This window comes from Atractosteus spatula, chromosome 5 (genome assembly GCF_055471065.1).
Source record: "Atractosteus spatula isolate fAtrSpa1 chromosome 5, fAtrSpa1.hap1, whole genome shotgun sequence".
Lineage (NCBI taxonomy): Eukaryota > Metazoa > Chordata > Actinopteri > Semionotiformes > Lepisosteidae > Atractosteus > Atractosteus spatula.
Genome location: NC_142710.1, coordinates 66053208 through 66071137, shown reverse-complemented (window position 1 = coordinate 66071137; position 17930 = coordinate 66053208). Strand labels below are relative to the sequence as shown.

General features: G+C 59.3%; 1 protein-coding gene across 7 annotated transcripts in view; it reads left to right on the top strand.

Moving 5' to 3' along the window:
- The window catches only part of prkcdb (protein kinase C, delta b), a 30749-nt gene extending 12974 nt beyond the window's left edge, over positions 1 to 17775 (top strand). For 3 of the 7 annotated variants that reach the window (XM_088917889.1, XM_088917883.1, XM_088917884.1), the window contains exons 4-19: positions 99 to 165; positions 2863 to 3025; positions 4336 to 4367; positions 5263 to 5348; positions 5463 to 5592; positions 7210 to 7310; positions 7884 to 7901; positions 8766 to 8847; positions 9427 to 9563; positions 9924 to 10097; positions 10755 to 10846; positions 12812 to 12874; positions 13900 to 14038; positions 14153 to 14341; positions 14430 to 14558; positions 15653 to 17775. In XM_088917889.1, the coding sequence (XP_088774015.1) occupies positions 99 to 165; positions 2863 to 3025; positions 4336 to 4367; positions 5263 to 5348; positions 5463 to 5592; positions 7210 to 7310; positions 7884 to 7901; positions 8766 to 8847; positions 9427 to 9563; positions 9924 to 10097; positions 10755 to 10846; positions 12812 to 12874; positions 13900 to 14038; positions 14153 to 14341; positions 14430 to 14558; positions 15653 to 15811 (1761 nt within the window). In that variant the 3' untranslated portion in view covers positions 15812 to 17775. The remainder of the gene's footprint in view (positions 1 to 98; positions 166 to 2862; positions 3026 to 4335; positions 4368 to 5262; positions 5349 to 5462; positions 5593 to 7209; positions 7311 to 7883; positions 7902 to 8765; positions 8848 to 9426; positions 9564 to 9923; positions 10098 to 10754; positions 10847 to 12811; positions 12875 to 13899; positions 14039 to 14152; positions 14342 to 14429; positions 14559 to 15652) is intronic. The other 4 variants (XM_088917890.1, XM_088917887.1, XM_088917886.1 and 1 more) reach the window with 3 other exon arrangements.
- Positions 17776 to 17930: the final 155 nt, after the last annotated feature.

The window sequence follows — 17930 nt, the reverse complement described above, 5'->3', positions numbered from 1 at the left end:
CCGGTCCCACTGGACACACCTGCCTGAGGTGGGCTTGTGGCCACTCCACCCAGGATACTGGCGTGTGCTTACTGGGGTCTGCTCTGTCTCCTCCCCAGGTGGACCTGCAGCCCACCGGCAAGGTGATGATGGCAGTGCAGTTCTTCCTGGAGGACGCGGACACAGGTGAGAGAGGAGCAGCCAGGGGTATTATTTCAAAGCCCCCAAATGAATTCCTTGCTCAAATTGCCCCCACCCTGGAGCCGCGTGACATGAGTGAGACACGGACCAAAACCGACAAACCACAGGACACGCGCGCTGGAAGTATGTGCTCGCCTTGGTGCGGCTGTTGAAAGTGAGGTCATTCCTTTGTTGGGTTGTCAGCTCGGAGCTCATTAACCTGACTGTAACGAGGAGGCTTCAGTGAGGCCTCCGGAGAGGCTCGGCTGTGTTCGGGCAGATGTGGCGGGATTCTGACGGCCTCCTGAGGTTCCGCGAGGCGCGCCGTGGAGAGAGCCGGTCTGTTCCAGATCCCTCTCGCCTGCCGCGCCCGTTTCTGCTGTCGGAACGGGTCGCGTTCAGACCGGTTTCCTCAGCTTTTCTTCATGAAGGCAGGTTGCTTCCTGAAGGCGCCGAGCAGGTGGGAAGAGCAGGTATTGCAAGGAGTGAAAACGACACCTCCGAGTGTTTCAAAAGATGGGCTGGAGGCCCAGGTAACCTGGTGGAGTTTTGTGGTGGGGGCACGTTGTGTGGGAGCTGTTGGCGATGAGACGGGAAACCTGCCCCCAGCCCGTGCCAGGGGGGCGCTGGCGTGAGATACACTGGGGGGTGCGTGCTGGGACGCGTGATCAGTGGAGGCCAGAGCGCGTGAACCCGGGCCAGGTAACCTGCTCCTGGGCACGACTCGGGGGCACAGGGCCGCAGGGGTTACAGACCAGCCACCACAGGGGGTCACCCGGGCGGCGGGCCGACGGAGTTCGTGATGCGAGAGCTGGAAGGTCCCGTGAGGGAGCTGTGGGAGACGGAGGGGTTCCCCGCAGCCCCGGGGCAGAGCAGGCTTCTGAATGAGCCCCTCTGGGCGCTGCCCAGTCCGCAGGCCAGGGCCTCCACGAGTTCTGCTTTTCTAGATCTGGGTGTTTTGGGGGTGGGGCTGGGGGGGGAAGATATCCGCTGGATCTGACGATTTCATTGGTGACGTTCCCTGGCTTCATGAAGTATTCCCACCTGCTTGGCATGTTTTGAGAAACGTGTTCGGAGGGGAAGCTCAGAGAATGTGAATGACCTCTGGGTGACCCCTCCCTCTCACCCTCCCCATCTCTCTCAGATTCACTTCATTAAGGGGATCAGTGAATCACTGCATCGCTGAAGCATAAAGCAAACAACAGGAAATAATTACTGTACTTTAAATGGCTGCAGCTCAGAAACTTAACTCCCTTTCACTTTCTCTCACTCTTTCTGTCTCTCTGACAGACGCTATTGGCATGACCACCGCAGCCAGAACAGTCACAGTCAGCAAAGCATCCGCAACCATTTAGTTAGAACAGTAACGTTATTATTTTAGTTCAACAAGTCTGTGCCCGTACCTGACTGCCGTCTGTGCCCGTACCTGACTGTGCGATCGCCGCCGTCTGTGCCCGTACCTGACTGTGCGATCGCCGCCGTCTGTGCCCGTACCTGACTGCCGTCTGTGCCCGTACCTGACTGCGCGATCGCCGCCGTCTGTGCCCGTACCTGACTGCCGTCTGTGCCCGTACCTGACTGCGCGATCGCCGCCGTCTGTGCCCGTACCTGACTGCCGTCTGTGCCCGTACCTGACTGCGCGATCGCTGCCGTCTGTGCCCGTACCTGACTGCGCGATCGCCGCCGTCTGTGCCCGTACCTGACTGCCGTCTGAGCCCGTACCTGACTGCGCGATCGCCGCCGTCTGTGCCCGTACCTGACTGCCGTCTGTGCCCGTACCTGACTGCGCGATCGCCGCCGTCTGTGCCCGTACCTGACTGCGCGATCGCCGCCGTCTGTGCCCGTACCTGACTGCCGTCTGAGCCCGTACCTGACTGCGCGATCGCCGCCGTCTGTGCCCGTACCTGACTGCCGTCTGTGCCCGTACCTGACTGCGCGATCGCCGCCGTCTGTGCCCGTACCTGACTGCCGTCTGTGCCCGTACCTGACTGCGCGATCGCCGCCGTCTGTGCCCGTACCTGACTGCCGTCTGTGCCCGTACCTGACTGCGCGATCGCTGCCGTCTGTGCCCGTACCTGACTGCGCGATCGCCGCCGTCTGTGCCCGTACCTGACTGCCGTCTGAGCCCGTACCTGACTGCGCGATCGCCGCCGTCTGTGCCCGTACCTGACTGCCGTCTGTGCCCGTACCTGACTGCGCGATCGCCGCCGTCTGTGCCCGTACCTGACTGCGCGATCGCCGCCGTCTGTGCCCGTACCTGACTGCCGTCTGAGCCCGTACCTGACTGCGCGATCGCCGCCGTCTGTGCCCGTACCTGACTGCCGTCTGTGCCCGTACCTGACTGCGCGATCGCCGCCGTCTGTGCCCGTACCTGACTGCCGTCTGTGCCCGTACCTGACTGCGCGATCGCCGCCGTCTGTGCCCGTACCTGACTGCCGTCTGAGCCCGTACCTGACTGCGCGATCGCCGCCGTCTGTGCCCGTACCTGACTGCCGTCTGTGCCCGTACCTGACTGCGCGATCGCCGCCGTCTGTGCCCGTACCTGACTGCCGTCTGAGCCCGTACCTGACTGCGCGATCGCTGCCGTCTGTGCCCGTACCTGACTGCCGTCTGTGCCCGTACCTGACTGCGCGATCGCCGCCGTCTGTGCCCGTACCTGACTGCCGTCTGAGCCCGTACCCATGTGACCCTCTCCCCCCGCAGAGAGCAAGCAGTCCATCAAGGAGGAGGAGGATGGGGCGCTGACGCTGAACCGCCGCCGCGGCGCCATCAAGCAGGCCAAGGTCCACTTCATCAAGAACCACGAGTTCATCGCCACCTTCTTCCGGCAGCCCACCTTCTGCTCCGTCTGCCGCGAGTTTGTCTGGTAAGAGCGACCGGCCTCCCGGGGGTCTGGCGGGGGAGCAGGGGGTACCTCTGAGCCCCCACCCCACACTGGGACCCTGAGCCGAGCCCTTTCTCTTCCTTGGGCTGCACACGGCACCGTCCTGGGGCCACTGGGGCCGCTGGGGCGCGTTAGGAAGGAGCCCGCCCTCTTGCAGCAGCTGGAGGGGCGCCGCTCCGCCTGTATGGGACTCGGGGGTGTCCGGGCGGCCCGGGGGGCCGGTCCCACAGTGCCAGCGCCGGCCCGCTGGGGGCTTGTGTGCTCGTCTCCATGTCGCCGCCGCCTGGGGAAGATTCGCCGCTGAAGGGAAGGCGGTTAATGGGACGAGAAGTCGCCCCTCCGGAGAGACGACTGGGCCTGGCGATGACGTGACGCTGCGCTCTCACGGGGGGCGGGGGGGTCCTCTCCGTGTGCAGGAGGGAGTCCAGCAGCGCTGAGAGGCCCCAGGCAGCTGCCGGCTGTGTGCCTCCGTCAGGCTGTGCGTGTGTGCCTGTGTGTGCGTGTGTGCCTGTGTGTGCGTGTGTGTCTGTGTGTGCGTGTGCCTGTGCGTGTGCGTGTGTGCCTGTGCGTGTGTGCCTGTGCGTGTGCCTGTGAGAGTGGGTGTGTGCCAGTGTGTGTGCCTGTGAGATTGTGTGTGCCAGTGTGTGTGCCTGTGAGAGTGTGTGTGCCTGTGAGAGTGTGTGTGCCAGTGTGTGTGCCTGTGAGAGTGTGTGTGCCAGTGTGTGTGCCTGTGCCAGTGTGTGTGCCTGTGCCAGTGTGTGTGCCTGTGAGAGTGTGTGTGCCTGTGCCAGTGTGTGTGCCAGTGTGTGTGCCTGTGAGAGTGTGTGTGCCTGTGTGTGCCTGTGTGTGCCTGCGTGTGCCAGTGTGTGTGCCTGTGAGAGTGTGTGTGCCTGTGAGAGTGTGTGTGTGCCTGTGAGAGTGCGTGTCTCAGTCAGCTTCCTGCTGTGCTCATCCTTCTCTCGGCGTGCTGGGCTGGCCAGGCCCTTCGCAGCCGCGCTGAGAGCAGCGGAAATCTGAAACTGCTGAGCTCTCGGGTGCCGAAACCGCACCGAGAGGAACTGAGGAGCAATCTGTGCTGCGGCCCGCCAGCGCCGCTCTCTCTGCCGGCTGCGGGCGCAGGCTGGCGCCTGGACTCGCCGACTCCCTGCCCAGCCGCCACACAAAGAGCCGCGCTTAATGTCGTCGCTGCTCGAAGGCGCTTCCTGCGGCTGGCAGAGCTCGCGCCTTCAGGAAGATCAAAGGGCAACACGTGCAGTCCTTTGACCTGTCTCCTCTCTCTCTTTGATCCGCAGGGGCCTGAATAAGCAGGGCTACAAGTGCCGACGTAAGTGTGTTTTCCAGCATTGACTCGTCAGCCCGGTGGCCCCTGATCTTAATAATCTTCTTCAGTCCTACCCTGCAGTGGTGCTTTAAGTCAGGGGTCTTGCACAGAGCGCCAGGCCCTCATCGTGCTGCAAGAACAAGGCTGTATTTACTGGATTCATGCAGAGTCTGGACTTCGGCTGCGATCGTTAGAGATCTTGGGCTTCCCTGAATTTACTGGAGATCTTAGAATTCTGGTCAAGCGCAAAGCTGTTGACCTCTGACCCTCCCCCCAAAAACGTGCACTCCCCACACCCTTCAGATGGGCTCAAAGGAGTCGTTTTGGTCTCACCTGGAAACACCTGTGAGCAGGCATGTGTGGTCACAGCACAAGCAAGCTGTGGTGCAGTCAGGAGCTGGAGGCATTGGGACGAGAGTGCACAGTTGCCCCTGGTGCAGTTCAGGTGCTGTTTATGTGCAGTGGCGGTGGGAGGACTCGTGCCCCCTGGTCTCACCTGAGCTCCGGGAGAGAGCTCCCTGTAGTCGCCAACATTGTTCTCTTACATCTGCACATGATTTCACATGGGTGAAGTCAGGGTTTGCCAGAACCTGAAAGGTTGCTCTTGTGCTCTTGAGAATGAACCTCAGTTTACAGAGAGCTGGCCACACCTGAGAACATGAGAAAGGCTACAGACAAGAGGGGCCATCTGGCCTGTTCAGCAGTCTAGGATCTCACCAGCTGTGACTTGAAAGAAACCAAGGTATCGGCTTCAACACCGAGCCGAGCTTCTGAGAGACGAGCCTGTCCCGTTGGAAGAACAAGCCCGTTAGATGACCTCATTCTTAAAGGCTTTCAAGCGTTCTTTCCGTCGGCTGTGTCTCACGTGTTGCTCTGTTTGTGTGTGTCTGTGATGAAGAATGCAACGCTGCTATTCACAAGAAGTGCATCGACAAGATCATCGGGAGGTGCACGGGCACCGCCGCCAACAGCAGAGACACCGTGGTAAGCGCCACCCTCTGCCGCTCGCTGTCGCCGCCCTGGTTGCAGCAGAGACGGGGCGCCGAAACCGGCTCTGGGAGAAGTGGGGGGCTGATGGGTCGTGTTCCCTGTCCGCAGTTCCAGAAGGAGCGCTTCAAGATCGACATGCCTCACCGCTTCAAGAACTACAACTACATGAGCCCCACCTTCTGCGACCACTGCGGCAGCCTGCTGTGGGGGCTCGTCAAGCAGGGGCTGAAGTGTGAAGGTAGGGCATGAGTCTGGGGGGGTTTGTCGTGTGGCATTGCTGGTGTGTCACGATTTCCCACGCCCACAGTGCTCTTTGTCTGATTGGGCCTCTAATTGGATGAATAATTTGCTCACGTAAGATCTGTTCTTAAACGTGGAGAGTGCATGTTGCCTGTGAAGCGTCTTTGGTGTCTGGCAACGCCCTGCTGTAAAAGAGTTTTATTTCACTGCTGAGAGGCCCAGACAGAAGGGAGACCGGCAGACGTCTGGGCTGTAGCGGAGCAGGGAGTGGTCTCGGGCTTTCTGAACCGTCCTTCCTCCAGATCTCCCTGTGAGCCTCGTGCGTTCATGGGCTGGAACACGCCCCGAGCTCGGTTGTCATGCTGGCTCGCGCTGCTGTTTCTGCAACATTTGAAAACCTTCCACCAGCCCTGTGAAAGCAGGCCTGTAGTTCTGAGAGGCTGCCGGTTTCCAGTGGTGTAACACCAGCGGTAATTAAGTCTCGTCTCCGAGGAGACGCTTTTAAACTTCAGTGAGAGTGAAATGACTCGACCCACAATTAATTTAAGGCCAAAAATAATACAGTTATAGACTTCAGCTTTGATTAAAAATGCAAAGCATGTACTGGATGTGGATTTTTTTTGTAGATTTTGGAAGGGGTCTACTAAACCTTGCTGAAGCAGCTTCTGAGTGTCTGATTCTACCATCCCTACCTTCACTTTGGCAAGGGCTTGGCGTTGTTTCAGTTCGGACAAGAGCTCCCAGCAGCCCTCAGTACCAAGAGGCAGGCAGTGTCTGCGACTGGGCTGATGGAGATAAGAGTTCCCAGGAGCACGCTTTGCATTTCTGGGCAAGGAGGAGCAGTGACTGTCCCTGTCTGTGGCAGGGCGGGTCCCATACTGTAGCCCCAGGAGGACCCTCTGAGTGGAGACACCTGTGGGGAAGAAGTGAGGCAGGAGCCTAAGTGAAGAAAGAGGGCTTTAGCCAGGCCACGTGTTTCTGGGCTCTGTGGGACCTTTACAGCCTCAGGCATGGCAACAAGGCGAAGTGGTCGGCGTTGCAGCTGCAGCCCTGCGTTTAATTCGTGACCTAGGGTGCTATCTGTGTGGAGTGTGCATGTTCTCCCTGTGTTCTGATGGGCTTGTTTCCTCCCGCAGTTGATTAGGTTAATTGGCTTTTGGGAAAGTCGACTCTGGTGTTGGTGTCAGTTTGTCAGCCCCGTCCAGGGTGCACCCCGCCTCGCGCCTGTTGCTTGCTGGGATAGGCTCCGGCTCGCCCGCGACTCTGAATTGGAAGTTGGAAAACAGATGGATGGACATGGGCAAAGTTAACGATCTCAGTGGAACATCTTTCTCAGGGGAGTCATCTCCAGGCTTCCTGACGAGGCAGACAGGGTTGACTTGGCTAAACATGCGAGAGTGGAGCAGTTAGTTGGCAGGTGAATCATGCTAGTTGAAGCAATCCCTTTAATATTAACACTGATTTTGCAGCCTTCACAGTTTGTCTTCCCCCTTTCAAAGCATGGTAGACCTCCAGAGGGGGTGCTACACAGCTCTGCCCTGCCCCCCGGTGTCTGTGTCCTCGCTGTCGTGCCGGCGTGCTTCACTACCCAGAATGCCCTGGGCTCTCTCCTCAGATTGCCAGATGAACGTGCACCACAAGTGCCAGACCAAAGTGGCCAACCTCTGCGGGATCAACCAGAAGCTGCTGGCCGAGGCTCTGACCCAAGTCAGCCAGGTGAGCAGACGGACGGGCTGCGGGCGCAGGTGTGGGAGGGCCCGAGAGGGCCAGGCGACAGGGAGGCGCGGGAGCCCTGTCCTTCACGTCCTCACTTGTTTCGGCTCAGTTGATTTGTCCTGCGCGCTGGTGCCATGACATGCTTATGAACAGAAGGTGACTCTCCATCCCATGTCCACAAGCACTCGTCGATCGTTCGCGTTTGCTGAAAAAGCAGACTGGATGCAAAAGGCCAGCAACTCAACACAAAACAGGCAAAAGACGTGCTTCATGTTGAATAGTGCATTATCCCTCATGCTTCTTCAAATAGATAATCCAGGTCACTCAGGTGCTCATGTAAAGGCCTGAAGTCATAGGGAGTTAGCAGAGGAATATCTGGGTAAACAGCCTCTGAAGGCAGTTGTGGTTTTCACCGTTTCCCATCCCCTTCCCCAGCTAACGCGCTGTCATCACACTGCGCCGTATGACAACCACACTCTCTTCCAGTCCTGCGGGACACTCTGACGCAGTAGCCCGCACGCGTTGTTCTGAAACCTTTTTCTTTTCTCCTCCCGTGTCGTCCCGCGAGTGTAGAAGCACGCTGTCGTGACGGTAAGACCTGTGTCCGAGCTCTCCGACGGCCCGGCCCGGCTCCTGGCAGGCCTCCCTCAGTCAGCAGCAGCAGCTCTGCCCCAGTTAGTGCAATTAGGCCTCTTCTAACCCCATCGAGCTCGATTGCGAGTTGCTGTTGATGGCTGAAGGAGGTGAAGGCGAGGACTGCTCGAGCTCCGGCCCGTCCAGCACGCTCGCTCGCCCTCGGGGTTTGCGATGACCACCTCCTTAATTCTGGACCTGGTGATTTGCGGGATCCATATGAGAGTTAAGGAGCTGGTCACACCGAAGCACCGCACCCCGGGTTCGAGCAGGATCAGGCTTCGCTCTGCCGCCCTGTCTGCGCCCCCGCCACCGCTGACGGCAGCGCGGCTCAGGCCACCTCCGTGCGCCTGGGCGTTTCTCGGCTTGCTGTCCGCAGCCCTGGCCCTTGGGAAGCAGGAGCTTGCAGCTGTGGTCAAGTGCTGACTTCCGCAGCGCCTCCCTCCACAGGGGCCTGCCGTTGTCAACTGCAGTAGGAGCTCCGGAGGCTCCGCGAGGAGACCCTGGGACAGTTCACCGGGCCCGCCTCGCTCCTCGCTCGTTTCGCCTCCGGCAGTGAAAGTCACCCCTTGCCCAGCGCCGGCAGGGCTGTCGGGGCGCGAGGGGCGCGGTCCAGCCGGAGCTCCGCGCACCCCTCGACTTCTGCAGCTGGCCTGCAAGCCTGCTTTTCCTGGGACCTGTGAGGGCGGCTGTCCTGTCCGCCAGGACTCCGCGCTCCTCTCTCAGACCGGAAGCTCGCACTCGCTGTCCAGGGCTGGTTTCAGACCTTGTACCGTTTTGATTCTTTATTTTATGTTTTTATCACGAGATCTGTTTTTGCAGAAACCCACCAGGAGGTCTGAGTCAAACCTGTCGGACATCGGCATCTACCAGGACTTCAAGACCTCGGGCCTGGACGCTACCGGTGAGCTGCAAGCCCGGGCGCGCTGGGGGGGGCCTGTTTCGGACCGAGCTCGGGCGCTGGTGGTGGGGGGGGGTGCGGGCCGAGCTCGGGTGCGCTGGGCCTGGACGATATCGGGAGGCTCAAAGCTTCTTGATCGTTTTCCTTGGCACAGAGCTTCAAGAGCCAAGTTAATTTTAGCACGGGAATCTCACTGTGGTCTGCAGTCATTTTGTTTGGCACAAAGCTTTGTGGTCTTTTTCATTCCTTTATGAGCCCAAAGCATTCTTCCCAATTTGTCCTAAAAAATGGTTCGGAGGTCGCGTGAAACCTGCCGGTTCCTGCCTGCTCACCCTCCAGTAACCGCCTCCTTGTTTTCCCTGTGTTGTGGGAACTGGGCAGCAGACGGACACATGGACATTTAAGGGCATAAATCTAGTGAAGGGACAGAAGAAAGCGTCTCTTCTGCACGGCAGCCTCCTCCTCCAGAGATTCGGCTGGTGCTCCCTGGAGGGTGGGGGGGCTGGGAAGAGCAGGACTGCAGTGCTCTGTGGGCCTGTAGGAGGCGCTGTCACAGTGTGTGTGTGTGTTGTTGCTTTTCAGCAGACGGCTCGCCGTACGACAAGCTGTGGGAGGGCAGCAGCCTGCCCCGCGCGCCCTCGCGGATCACGCACCTCTCCAAGATCACCAGCGAGGACTTCGTCTTCCACAAGGTGCTGGGCAAGGGCAGCTTCGGCAAGGTGAGCGCGCCCTGCCCTCCGCCGTGCCCCCGCCCCCGGGGTGGACCCAGCTGTGAAGCCTGCGATGGACACTGGCGTCCACTCTGTCCACGAAGTCTAGAAGGGGGCGATTCTGCCTGGCAGGACTCCCAGGCCCCTCTCTCCGTGTTTTTCCTCGGGGGCTCCTGGTCGTGCGTTTGTGCTGTCACTCTCGCGAGGCTGGCGAGAGGCTGAAGCCTTCGGCCTGTGGAGGAGAGCAGTGGCTCTGCTGCAGTTTCCCCGCTGTGAGAGGGCTCTGCGCCGTGTTCGATCTGGTTCTGTACAGCTCCTGACCCGCCCCCTGCCCTGTCTCTCTCTCTCTCTCGGACCCGCGCCGCGCAGGTGCTGCTGGCCGAGCTGCGCGGGAAGGGCGAGTACTTCGCGATCAAGGCTCTGAAGAAGGACGTGGTGCTGATGGACGATGACGTGGAGTGCACCATGGTGGAGAAGAGAGTGCTGGCGCTGGCCTGGGACAACCCCTTCCTCACGCACCTGTACTGCACCTTCCAGACCAAGGTACGCGCAGGCCTCAGACCAGCTGGCGGTAAACCATGATGCTCGGCGGGACGAGGCTCTGGGATCAGCCTGCTCTCCCAACACCAAGGCTCATTCTTCAGAGTCCTGCTGTGTGTCGCCTTCCTTGTGTTCTTATCTCAGATCGACTTGAAATGACGTCCCCGTCGGCTGTGCGTGTGTGCGCGTGTCCGTGTGCATGCATGCGTGTGTGTGTGCGACCGTGTGTGTACATACATGCATGTGTGCACCTCTCCGTGTGCATGTATGCGTGTGTGTGTGTGTGCGTGCATGTGTGCACCTCTCCATGTGCATACATGTGCGTGTGTGTGCGTGTGCATGTGTGTGTGCGAGCGTGTGTGTACATACATGCGTGTGTGTGCGCGTGCACGTGTGCACCTTTCCGTGTGCATGCATGCGTGTGTGTGTGCGAGCGTGTGTGTACATACATGCGTGTGCATGTGTGCACCTCTCCATGTGCATGCGTGTGTGTGCGCGCGTGCATGTGTGCACCTCTCCATGTGCATACGCGTGCATGTGTGCACCTCTCCATGTGCATACATGTGTGTGCGCGCGTGCATGTGTGTGTGCGAGCGTGTGCGTACATACATGCGTGTGTGTGCGTGGTTCTAACTGTGCGGTCTCCCTGTCCTCCTACAGGAGCACCTGTTCTTTGTGATGGAGTACCTGAACGGGGGCGACCTCATGTTCCACATACAGGACAAGGGGCGCTTCGACCTCTACAGAGCGACGTGAGTGTGCAGCGGGGCCAGCTCTCTCTGTCAAACCTCTGGTACAGATGTCTGCACTTTAAAAAAAAATATTTCCTAATTATCTGCTGTGGGAAAGAGGATTAGGAAGGAATGTCCTTCTCGGAAGAACCTGCTGAGCTGGGACCTGACTCGGGAAGTCAGTATCCCAGGATGCTCTGCTTGTGTCGGTTCCGGGATTTAGCAGCATTCCGGATGGACGCCAGGAGGCATTTCACGGAGATGTGTACGCAGCCCGGTCCCTTCCCCAGGCTAGCGGGGGGCGTGTGAGCTGACGTGACTCGGCCCCGCGATTCTGAAGGGTCGATGCCCGGCTGGCCAGGAGCCCAGCTGCGCGCTGCAGAGACCAGTCCTGCCCCTCTCGGGTGGTGCGGACCTGTGGTTCTGAAGGCTCAAAGCCGGGCTGGCCAGGAGCTCAGCTGCGCGCTGGAGAGACCCGTCCTGCCCCTCTCGGGTGGTGTGGACCTGTGGTTCTGAAGGCTCAAAGCCGGGCTGGCCAGGAGCTCAGCTGCGCGCTGCAGAGACCAGTCCTGCCCCTCTCGGGTGGTGTGGACCTGTGGTTCTGAAGGCTCAAAGCCGGGCTGGCCAGGAGCTCAGCTGCGCGCTGCAGAGACCAGTCCTGCCCCTCTCGGGTGGTGCGGACCTGTGGTTCTGAAGGCTCAAAGCCGGGCTGGCCAGGAGCTCAGCTGCGCGCTGCAGAGACCAGTCCTGCCCCTCTCGGGTCAGAGTGCCGCCCGTGCAGGAGCTGCAGTGGCATTAAGGGGTGGCCGGCGCTGAGGCACTGAAGCCAGACAGCTGCTCTCGGTGCTGTCTCATTCCAGTCTCTCCCCTGCTGTCTTCCTTATGGCCTCTTCACTGCGGTTCGTCGAACCCCAGTCCGGTGAGTGGTTGTGTGCACACAGAGCTCGAAACTCCGCAGTGCGCCTGTAGGGGGCAGTGTATTTACTGGGTGGGGGGGTAAAGGTCGCAGGTCGGACAGCGCAGGCCTCAGGCCTTTTCAAACACTCGTCCGGCAGCAGGACTGGGCTGTGGCGCGCTGGCTGTCGCACCGCAGGAGACTGGAGGAGGAGCTGTGCGGTCAGTTCCTTGAAAAGAGCGACAGTCTGGCTGCCGCGGGAGAGACAGGCCGTCCCCTCTCGACTGTCGCCTCCCTCGTGCTCTTTAGACTCCCTCTCGGAGGAGCTGCCGGCAGGGAGCTGGGGGTCCCAGCCGGCTGTCCGGAGCTCGGCCTCTGGAGCGTGGGAGTGCCCGGGGGCAGCTGTTGCCTGGCCTGGACCCCCGCGCTCTCACAGCGGAGAGCTCCCCGCGTCCTGGCTTTCAGTCAGAGCTGCTCTGCCAGTCGGGCGCCCAGGCAGGGGTAACGCCGGGGGAGGCTCTGACCCAGATAGCGATAAAAATAGCTCCCATCGCCGCACTGGGCTGGGCTGGGGCCTGCCGGAGGCAGAAACGCAGCTGCCGGTTCTGACTCCGTCATCGCGGCCGCGCTCTGGATCCTGGCTGTTTCCGCGTCTCGCCCCTGTGTGCGCCTGGAGATCTCCACACAGAGCGGATCGCCCCCGCGTCCTGCGGCGGTCTGTCTGCTGCCCTCGTGGGCAGGGGGGCAGGTGCGCCGGCTGGGCTGGGGGTCCCGTGTGAGATTGGCAGAGGTGAAGCCAGCACACATTGTAAACGGGGGTAAAGGTCATCGTTTGGCTGCTGGAGCACCCCGGCGTTGGTTGGCTTTGCGAGCTCACGGCCCCCCCAGCCTCGCCGGCGCTGGGGGGGTCGGTGTTGCGCGGCGGCGAGGCTGAAAGCCGCGGGCCCGGCAGGTGGCTAACGATGGCGTCGCGGGGGGTCTGGTTTCAAGCGCTGCATTGTTGGAAACGTCCTCTTCAATTATTCAGAGCGCGGCGCAGCGCGGCGCGCGAGAGGGGGGCCTGACGGTCTTTATTTTTCCTTTCCTCCCAGGTTCTACTCCGCCGAGATCATCTGCGGCCTGCAGTTCCTGCACTCCAAAGGGATCATCTACAGGTGAGGCTCCAGTCTAATTCTTAATCGCGGGAGGATGGGATTTCCAGCTCCTGTCATTGCCATGGTTCCTGCATCCGTCTTTATGCTGCTCCTCAGGGAATCTTTTAGCAGACTGGGAATGTGGTTTGTTCTTAGTGTTTGTCCCAGTAAAGGACCTTGACAGAGCTGCCATTTCCAGAACATATGGAAGGAAAGCTGTGTTGGAGTGCTCTGTCTGAGGGCGTGCGCGGTAGTTTTATTATGCTTCCGCAGTCACGTGTCGTGCCCTGATGCCAGCCCTTCTCTTTACTGGAGTAACCAGTCACAGAGCTGGAGCTGTGGTGTTGGACTGTCATATACCCACACCCGTCCTGTTGGGGGCGCTGCCCCAGCGGCCCAGCTTGTCCTCGCAGCTCGCAGCTCCACAGACCCCCGCAGAGGGCTGAGACCGTGCTCAGGCTTCCTGTGAAATGAGCCCGGTGGCTCACGCGGATTTGTCTCGTAAGCCTTGCGGTTTCGGCGCTCGCCGAAGCCACACTGCTTGCCAGGCGTGGGCTGTGGTCCGTCCACGAGCTGCGTGCGCCACAGGGCTCCAGCATGGGGTGCTCCTGGCATTCCGATGGGCATCAGAGGAATGCACGATGAGCCTGCAAATTCCTGGTCTAGGGAAAAAAAACCCTTTCCACAATTCCCAAAATCCTGCCCCTGTGTGTGTGAGACTTGAGCATGTGTGGACTTTGCCTGTTGACCGAGAGTAGGGGTGTCCCAGTCTGCCCTGGGGGCGTCGGTGTGAGAGTGTCTGCAGGGTGTCCAGTCCTGTCCTGGGGGGCCAGTGTGTCTGCAGGGTGTCCATTCCTGTCCTGGGGGACCAGTGTGTCTGCAGGGTGTCCAGTCCTGTCCTGGGGGGCCAGTGTGTCTGCAGGGTGTCCAGTCCTGTCTTGGGGGTCCAGAGGAGAGCTGGACACTCTGGCGCCCCCAGGCCTGGGAACAGGGGGCCCTGGTGCAGATCAGCTCGATCATCCCGTTCCCCCCTCCCCCCTCCTCAGAGACCTCAAGCTGGACAACGTCATGCTGGACCGGGACGGCCACATCAAGATCGCTGACTTCGGCATGTGCAAGGAGAACATGTTTGGAGAGAACCGGGCCACCACCTTTTGCGGGACGCCCGACTACATTGCACCCGAGGTAGGGGCAGGCCAGGGCGGCACTGGGGGGGGTCTTGCCTGCAGCCTGTAAGACCTGGACCGGACTGCCACGCCTGGGCGCTCAGTCTGCGTGTCCATCTCTCCCCGCCCTCAGATCCTGCTGGGTCAGAAGTACTCGTTCTCGGTGGACTGGTGGTCGTTCGGCGTGCTGCTGTACGAGATGCTGATCGGCCAGTCGCCGTTCCACGGGGACGACGAGGACGAGCTGTTCGAGTCGATCCGCATGGACGTGCCCCACTACCCCCGCTGGATCACCAAGGAGTCCAAAGACATCCTGGAGAAGGTCCGTCCGGCCCGCCTGCCCTCCCGCCGGGCTGTCGGCTCCGTGTCCCAGGGTCCCGTGTGTTCACTGCGTGTGTTCGTCCCGCCAGCTGTTCGAGCGTGACCCGACGCGGAGGCTGGGCATCACGGGCAACATCAAGGCACACTCCTTCTTCAAGACCATCAGCTGGAACGCCCTGGAGAAGAAGGAGGTGGAGCCCCCCTTCAAGCCCAAAGTGGTACGTCCCACGCCGCGTCCCCGCCCCGCCCTCTCCTCCGTTCTCCCGGGCTCCTGTGACACGGGGCTCCCTGCGCTGTGCCCGCTGGTGACACCCCGACATTTCGCCCGCCTGCCCAATAGGACGTTATTGGACCGCTCGGTTGCTGCTTCTTAAGGTCGTTTTCACGAGCCCCTGAGCACAGCCGGGCCGGTCGGAACCGGCAGAAGAGGTGTGTGGCTCCACTGCCTCCTGGCCCCCCCGTCTCCTCGTTTCCATGCCGTGCTGGGAAACGCTCCCCCCGATGGCCAGGGTGAGGGGGCTCACACCACTGTACCGAGTCGGGGTGACTCCCAGCAGCAGAGCCGAGCTCGTGAGCTGACTGCATGCTTCACACACAGACGGAGAGCGGCTGGCTCGCCTGTCTGAAGCTCGACTGCGAACAAGTGCGTGGAGCTCATACTGAAGGCGTGTCGCGATGGCCGACCTGATGTTATTTCAGCTGCAAGCAGATGGTCTGTTCAGAGAGAAGCCCACTTAATTGTAATGACTTTTGGTCATAGTATTTCTCCCGACTGTGGGCACCCCTTACCCCGTGCTGTCCAGCGTCTGCTCAGGTCCTCCCATGTCCAGCTCGGGTCTCGGGTGCCCTGGCAGCTGGACGAGGGTCCAGTGGGAGGGGCTGTTATGTTGTGATTTTCCCCAGGAGGGGAGTTCATCCTGGAACGTCTCTCTTCAAGGGTTTTCCTACACTGCTTTCGTCCTGTTCGTTACGGATTAGCGCCACCTGTAGGGAGACAAGTGCATTACGAGCATAATCCTCAGTGGGTTTCCAAGAGACAGCGATGAAGCAGCTGCCAGGGCTCTGCAGCACGGTCCACTGCAGCATTTCAATACGGGCGGCTCCTTGCCTGATCCTGGTGACGAGCCGTTAATAACTGAGGTCCCGGTTGCAGCGAACCCTGCCAGCCCCGAGCCGGCCTGCAGCACGGCACTTTGGGAAGACCTTCAGAAATGGGGTGTTCAGGCACCCCTTCTCTGAGGTTTGCTGGTGCTCCCGTCTGCGCCTCGCTGGCTGACTAACGACCCCCCCCACCCTCTGTGTGCGCTTGCAGAAAGCCCCCAACGACTGCAGCAACTTCGACAGGGAGTTCCTGGGCGAGAAGCCGCGCCTGTCCCACAGCGAAAAGAACTTCATCGACTCCATGGACCAGATGGCCTTCCAGGGCTTCTCCTTCATCAACCCCAAGATGGAGGTGATGCTGGAGAAGTGAGGAGCAGCCGGTGGCCTGCGGCTTGGAGCCGGGCCGGACCGGACCTGACCGGACCGCGCTGGGGGACGGAGCAGGGCTTGGTGTCCAGTATTACACACCTGTGTGGGGAGGCGGGAGGGCCAAGATGTAAATCTGATCAATAATCTATTACTCTTACAGATCAAATTTTAAAGAAAAAATATAAAATAATAATGTTGTACTGTAACGTGATTGTAATGTACCTAGCGTAGACCCAGGCCTCGTCTTAATGGCAGCAGTCTTGTTCTGGTAGTTACTGTTCTGTGCATGCCAGGGAATTCAGGGTGGCAGGTGTGCGTGTTTGTGCGTGTTTGTGCGTGTTTGTGCGTGTTTGTGCGTGTGTGTGTCTACGCTGCACTGGTGCTGGGGTGGTGGCAGATAGGACCAACAACAACACAATTTGCTCCTTTCATCCCAAACTCTGTGTTCCTATTGGAGGGGGAACCATCTAAAATAACCCAAAGAATTTAAAATTTTACAACGGCTTCCAGATAGCGAAGACTCTGTCTAGGAGCCATTTAACCTTGAAATCTTATTCCTTAAAACTGGCTCGACCCTGATCGGGGTTTTAGCTTCACATGATTCACATACGTCCAGGTGTGACCACACTGACAGACTGGTGCTTGTGATATGGATAGCCTGTGTGAGGCAGTGGTCAGCGAGCTCTGCCCTATTCCTGCAGTGTCCTGTGTGTGAGAGGCAGTGGTCAGTGGGCTCTGCTCTGGTCCTGCAGTGTCCTGTGTGTGAGAGACAGTGGTCAGCGAGCTCTGCCCTATTCCTGCAGTGTCCTGTGTGTGAGAGGCAGTGGTCAGTGGGCTCTGCTCTAGTCCTGCAGTGTCCTGTGTGTGAGAGACAGTGGTCAGTGGGCTCTGCTCTGGTCCTGCAGGGTCCTGTGTGTGAGAGGCAGTGGTCAGTGGGTTCTGTTCTGGTCCTGCAGTGTCCTGTGTGTGCGAGACAGTGGTCAGTGGGCTCTGCCCTATTCCTGCAGTGTCCTGTGTGTGAGAGAGGCAGTGGTCAGTGGGCTCTGCTCTGGTCCTGCAGTGTCCTGTGTGTGAGAGGCAGTGGTCAGTGGGCTCTGCTCTGGTCCTGCAGTGTCCTGTGTGTGAGAGGCAGTGGTCAGTGGGCTCTGCCCTATTCCTGCAGTGTCCTGTGTGTCCTGTGTGTCAGCAGGCTCTGGGCTGTGTGTGAGAGACAGTGGTCAGCAGGCCCTGCCCTGTGAGTGGACAGTTGTCTTTTTCCTGGTATACACAGGACCACTGTCCTAGCTCCTGTCTTCTGTGTTGCTGGAGTGTGGGGGGTTGTTGTACCCACAATCTGTATAATTTATTTTAAAAGTGGGGTTCAGGTGTGCTATGGACCAGGATTCCAAATCTTGCTGTTCCTTGTTGTGATTTAATTGAACTAATTAAATGCGGAATTAGAGCATTCAGTTAGAGTCAGCTGGTGTTTAATTACTGAGCTTCAATCAAGTGTTGAACTAAGTAACAGCTCAGTCAGCAGACACTAGGGCAGGACTGGGGAGCCCTGCTGGGGTGTCGCGCTGTCACAGGTCCATCAGACCACAGGGGTCCCAGCTCCACTATCATCTGGGACTTGAACTTAACTTCAGCTGTTTCCAGGCTGTCCGAGCTGGAGCTCTCTTGGTGTGGTCCCGCACAGTGCCGTACAGAACCTGTGGTTCTGCTGGACCGGGAGCTGGGTCGGTGAAGCGAGTGTTTTACTGGGCTGCAACGATAATCCGGAGAAGCAGACTTAGTGTGAGAGAGGGAGCCTGTGCTGTTCTGGACGAGTGTAAATCTTTGCGGTTACTTGAATGTAGTTGTTTTAAAGTTAAGATGCTGTATATATATATTGCTCTAACTGATCTATTGTTGGTGAGCTAAGGTTGTGCTTTTTTTTATTGTCATCGTCTTCTATGTCTCTTAATAAAAACCAACCCAACGCAACTCCTGTCTCCGATATCATACAGCCTCGCCAGCTCGGTTCTCTGGGTTGCTGTGAACATTTGACTTTTGATGAGAATGCCTCTATGAAACTTAAGCAGACGACTATTATACAGAAGTAGCTCAAGTAGGGAGCTGCGTCGGCTACAAACACACAA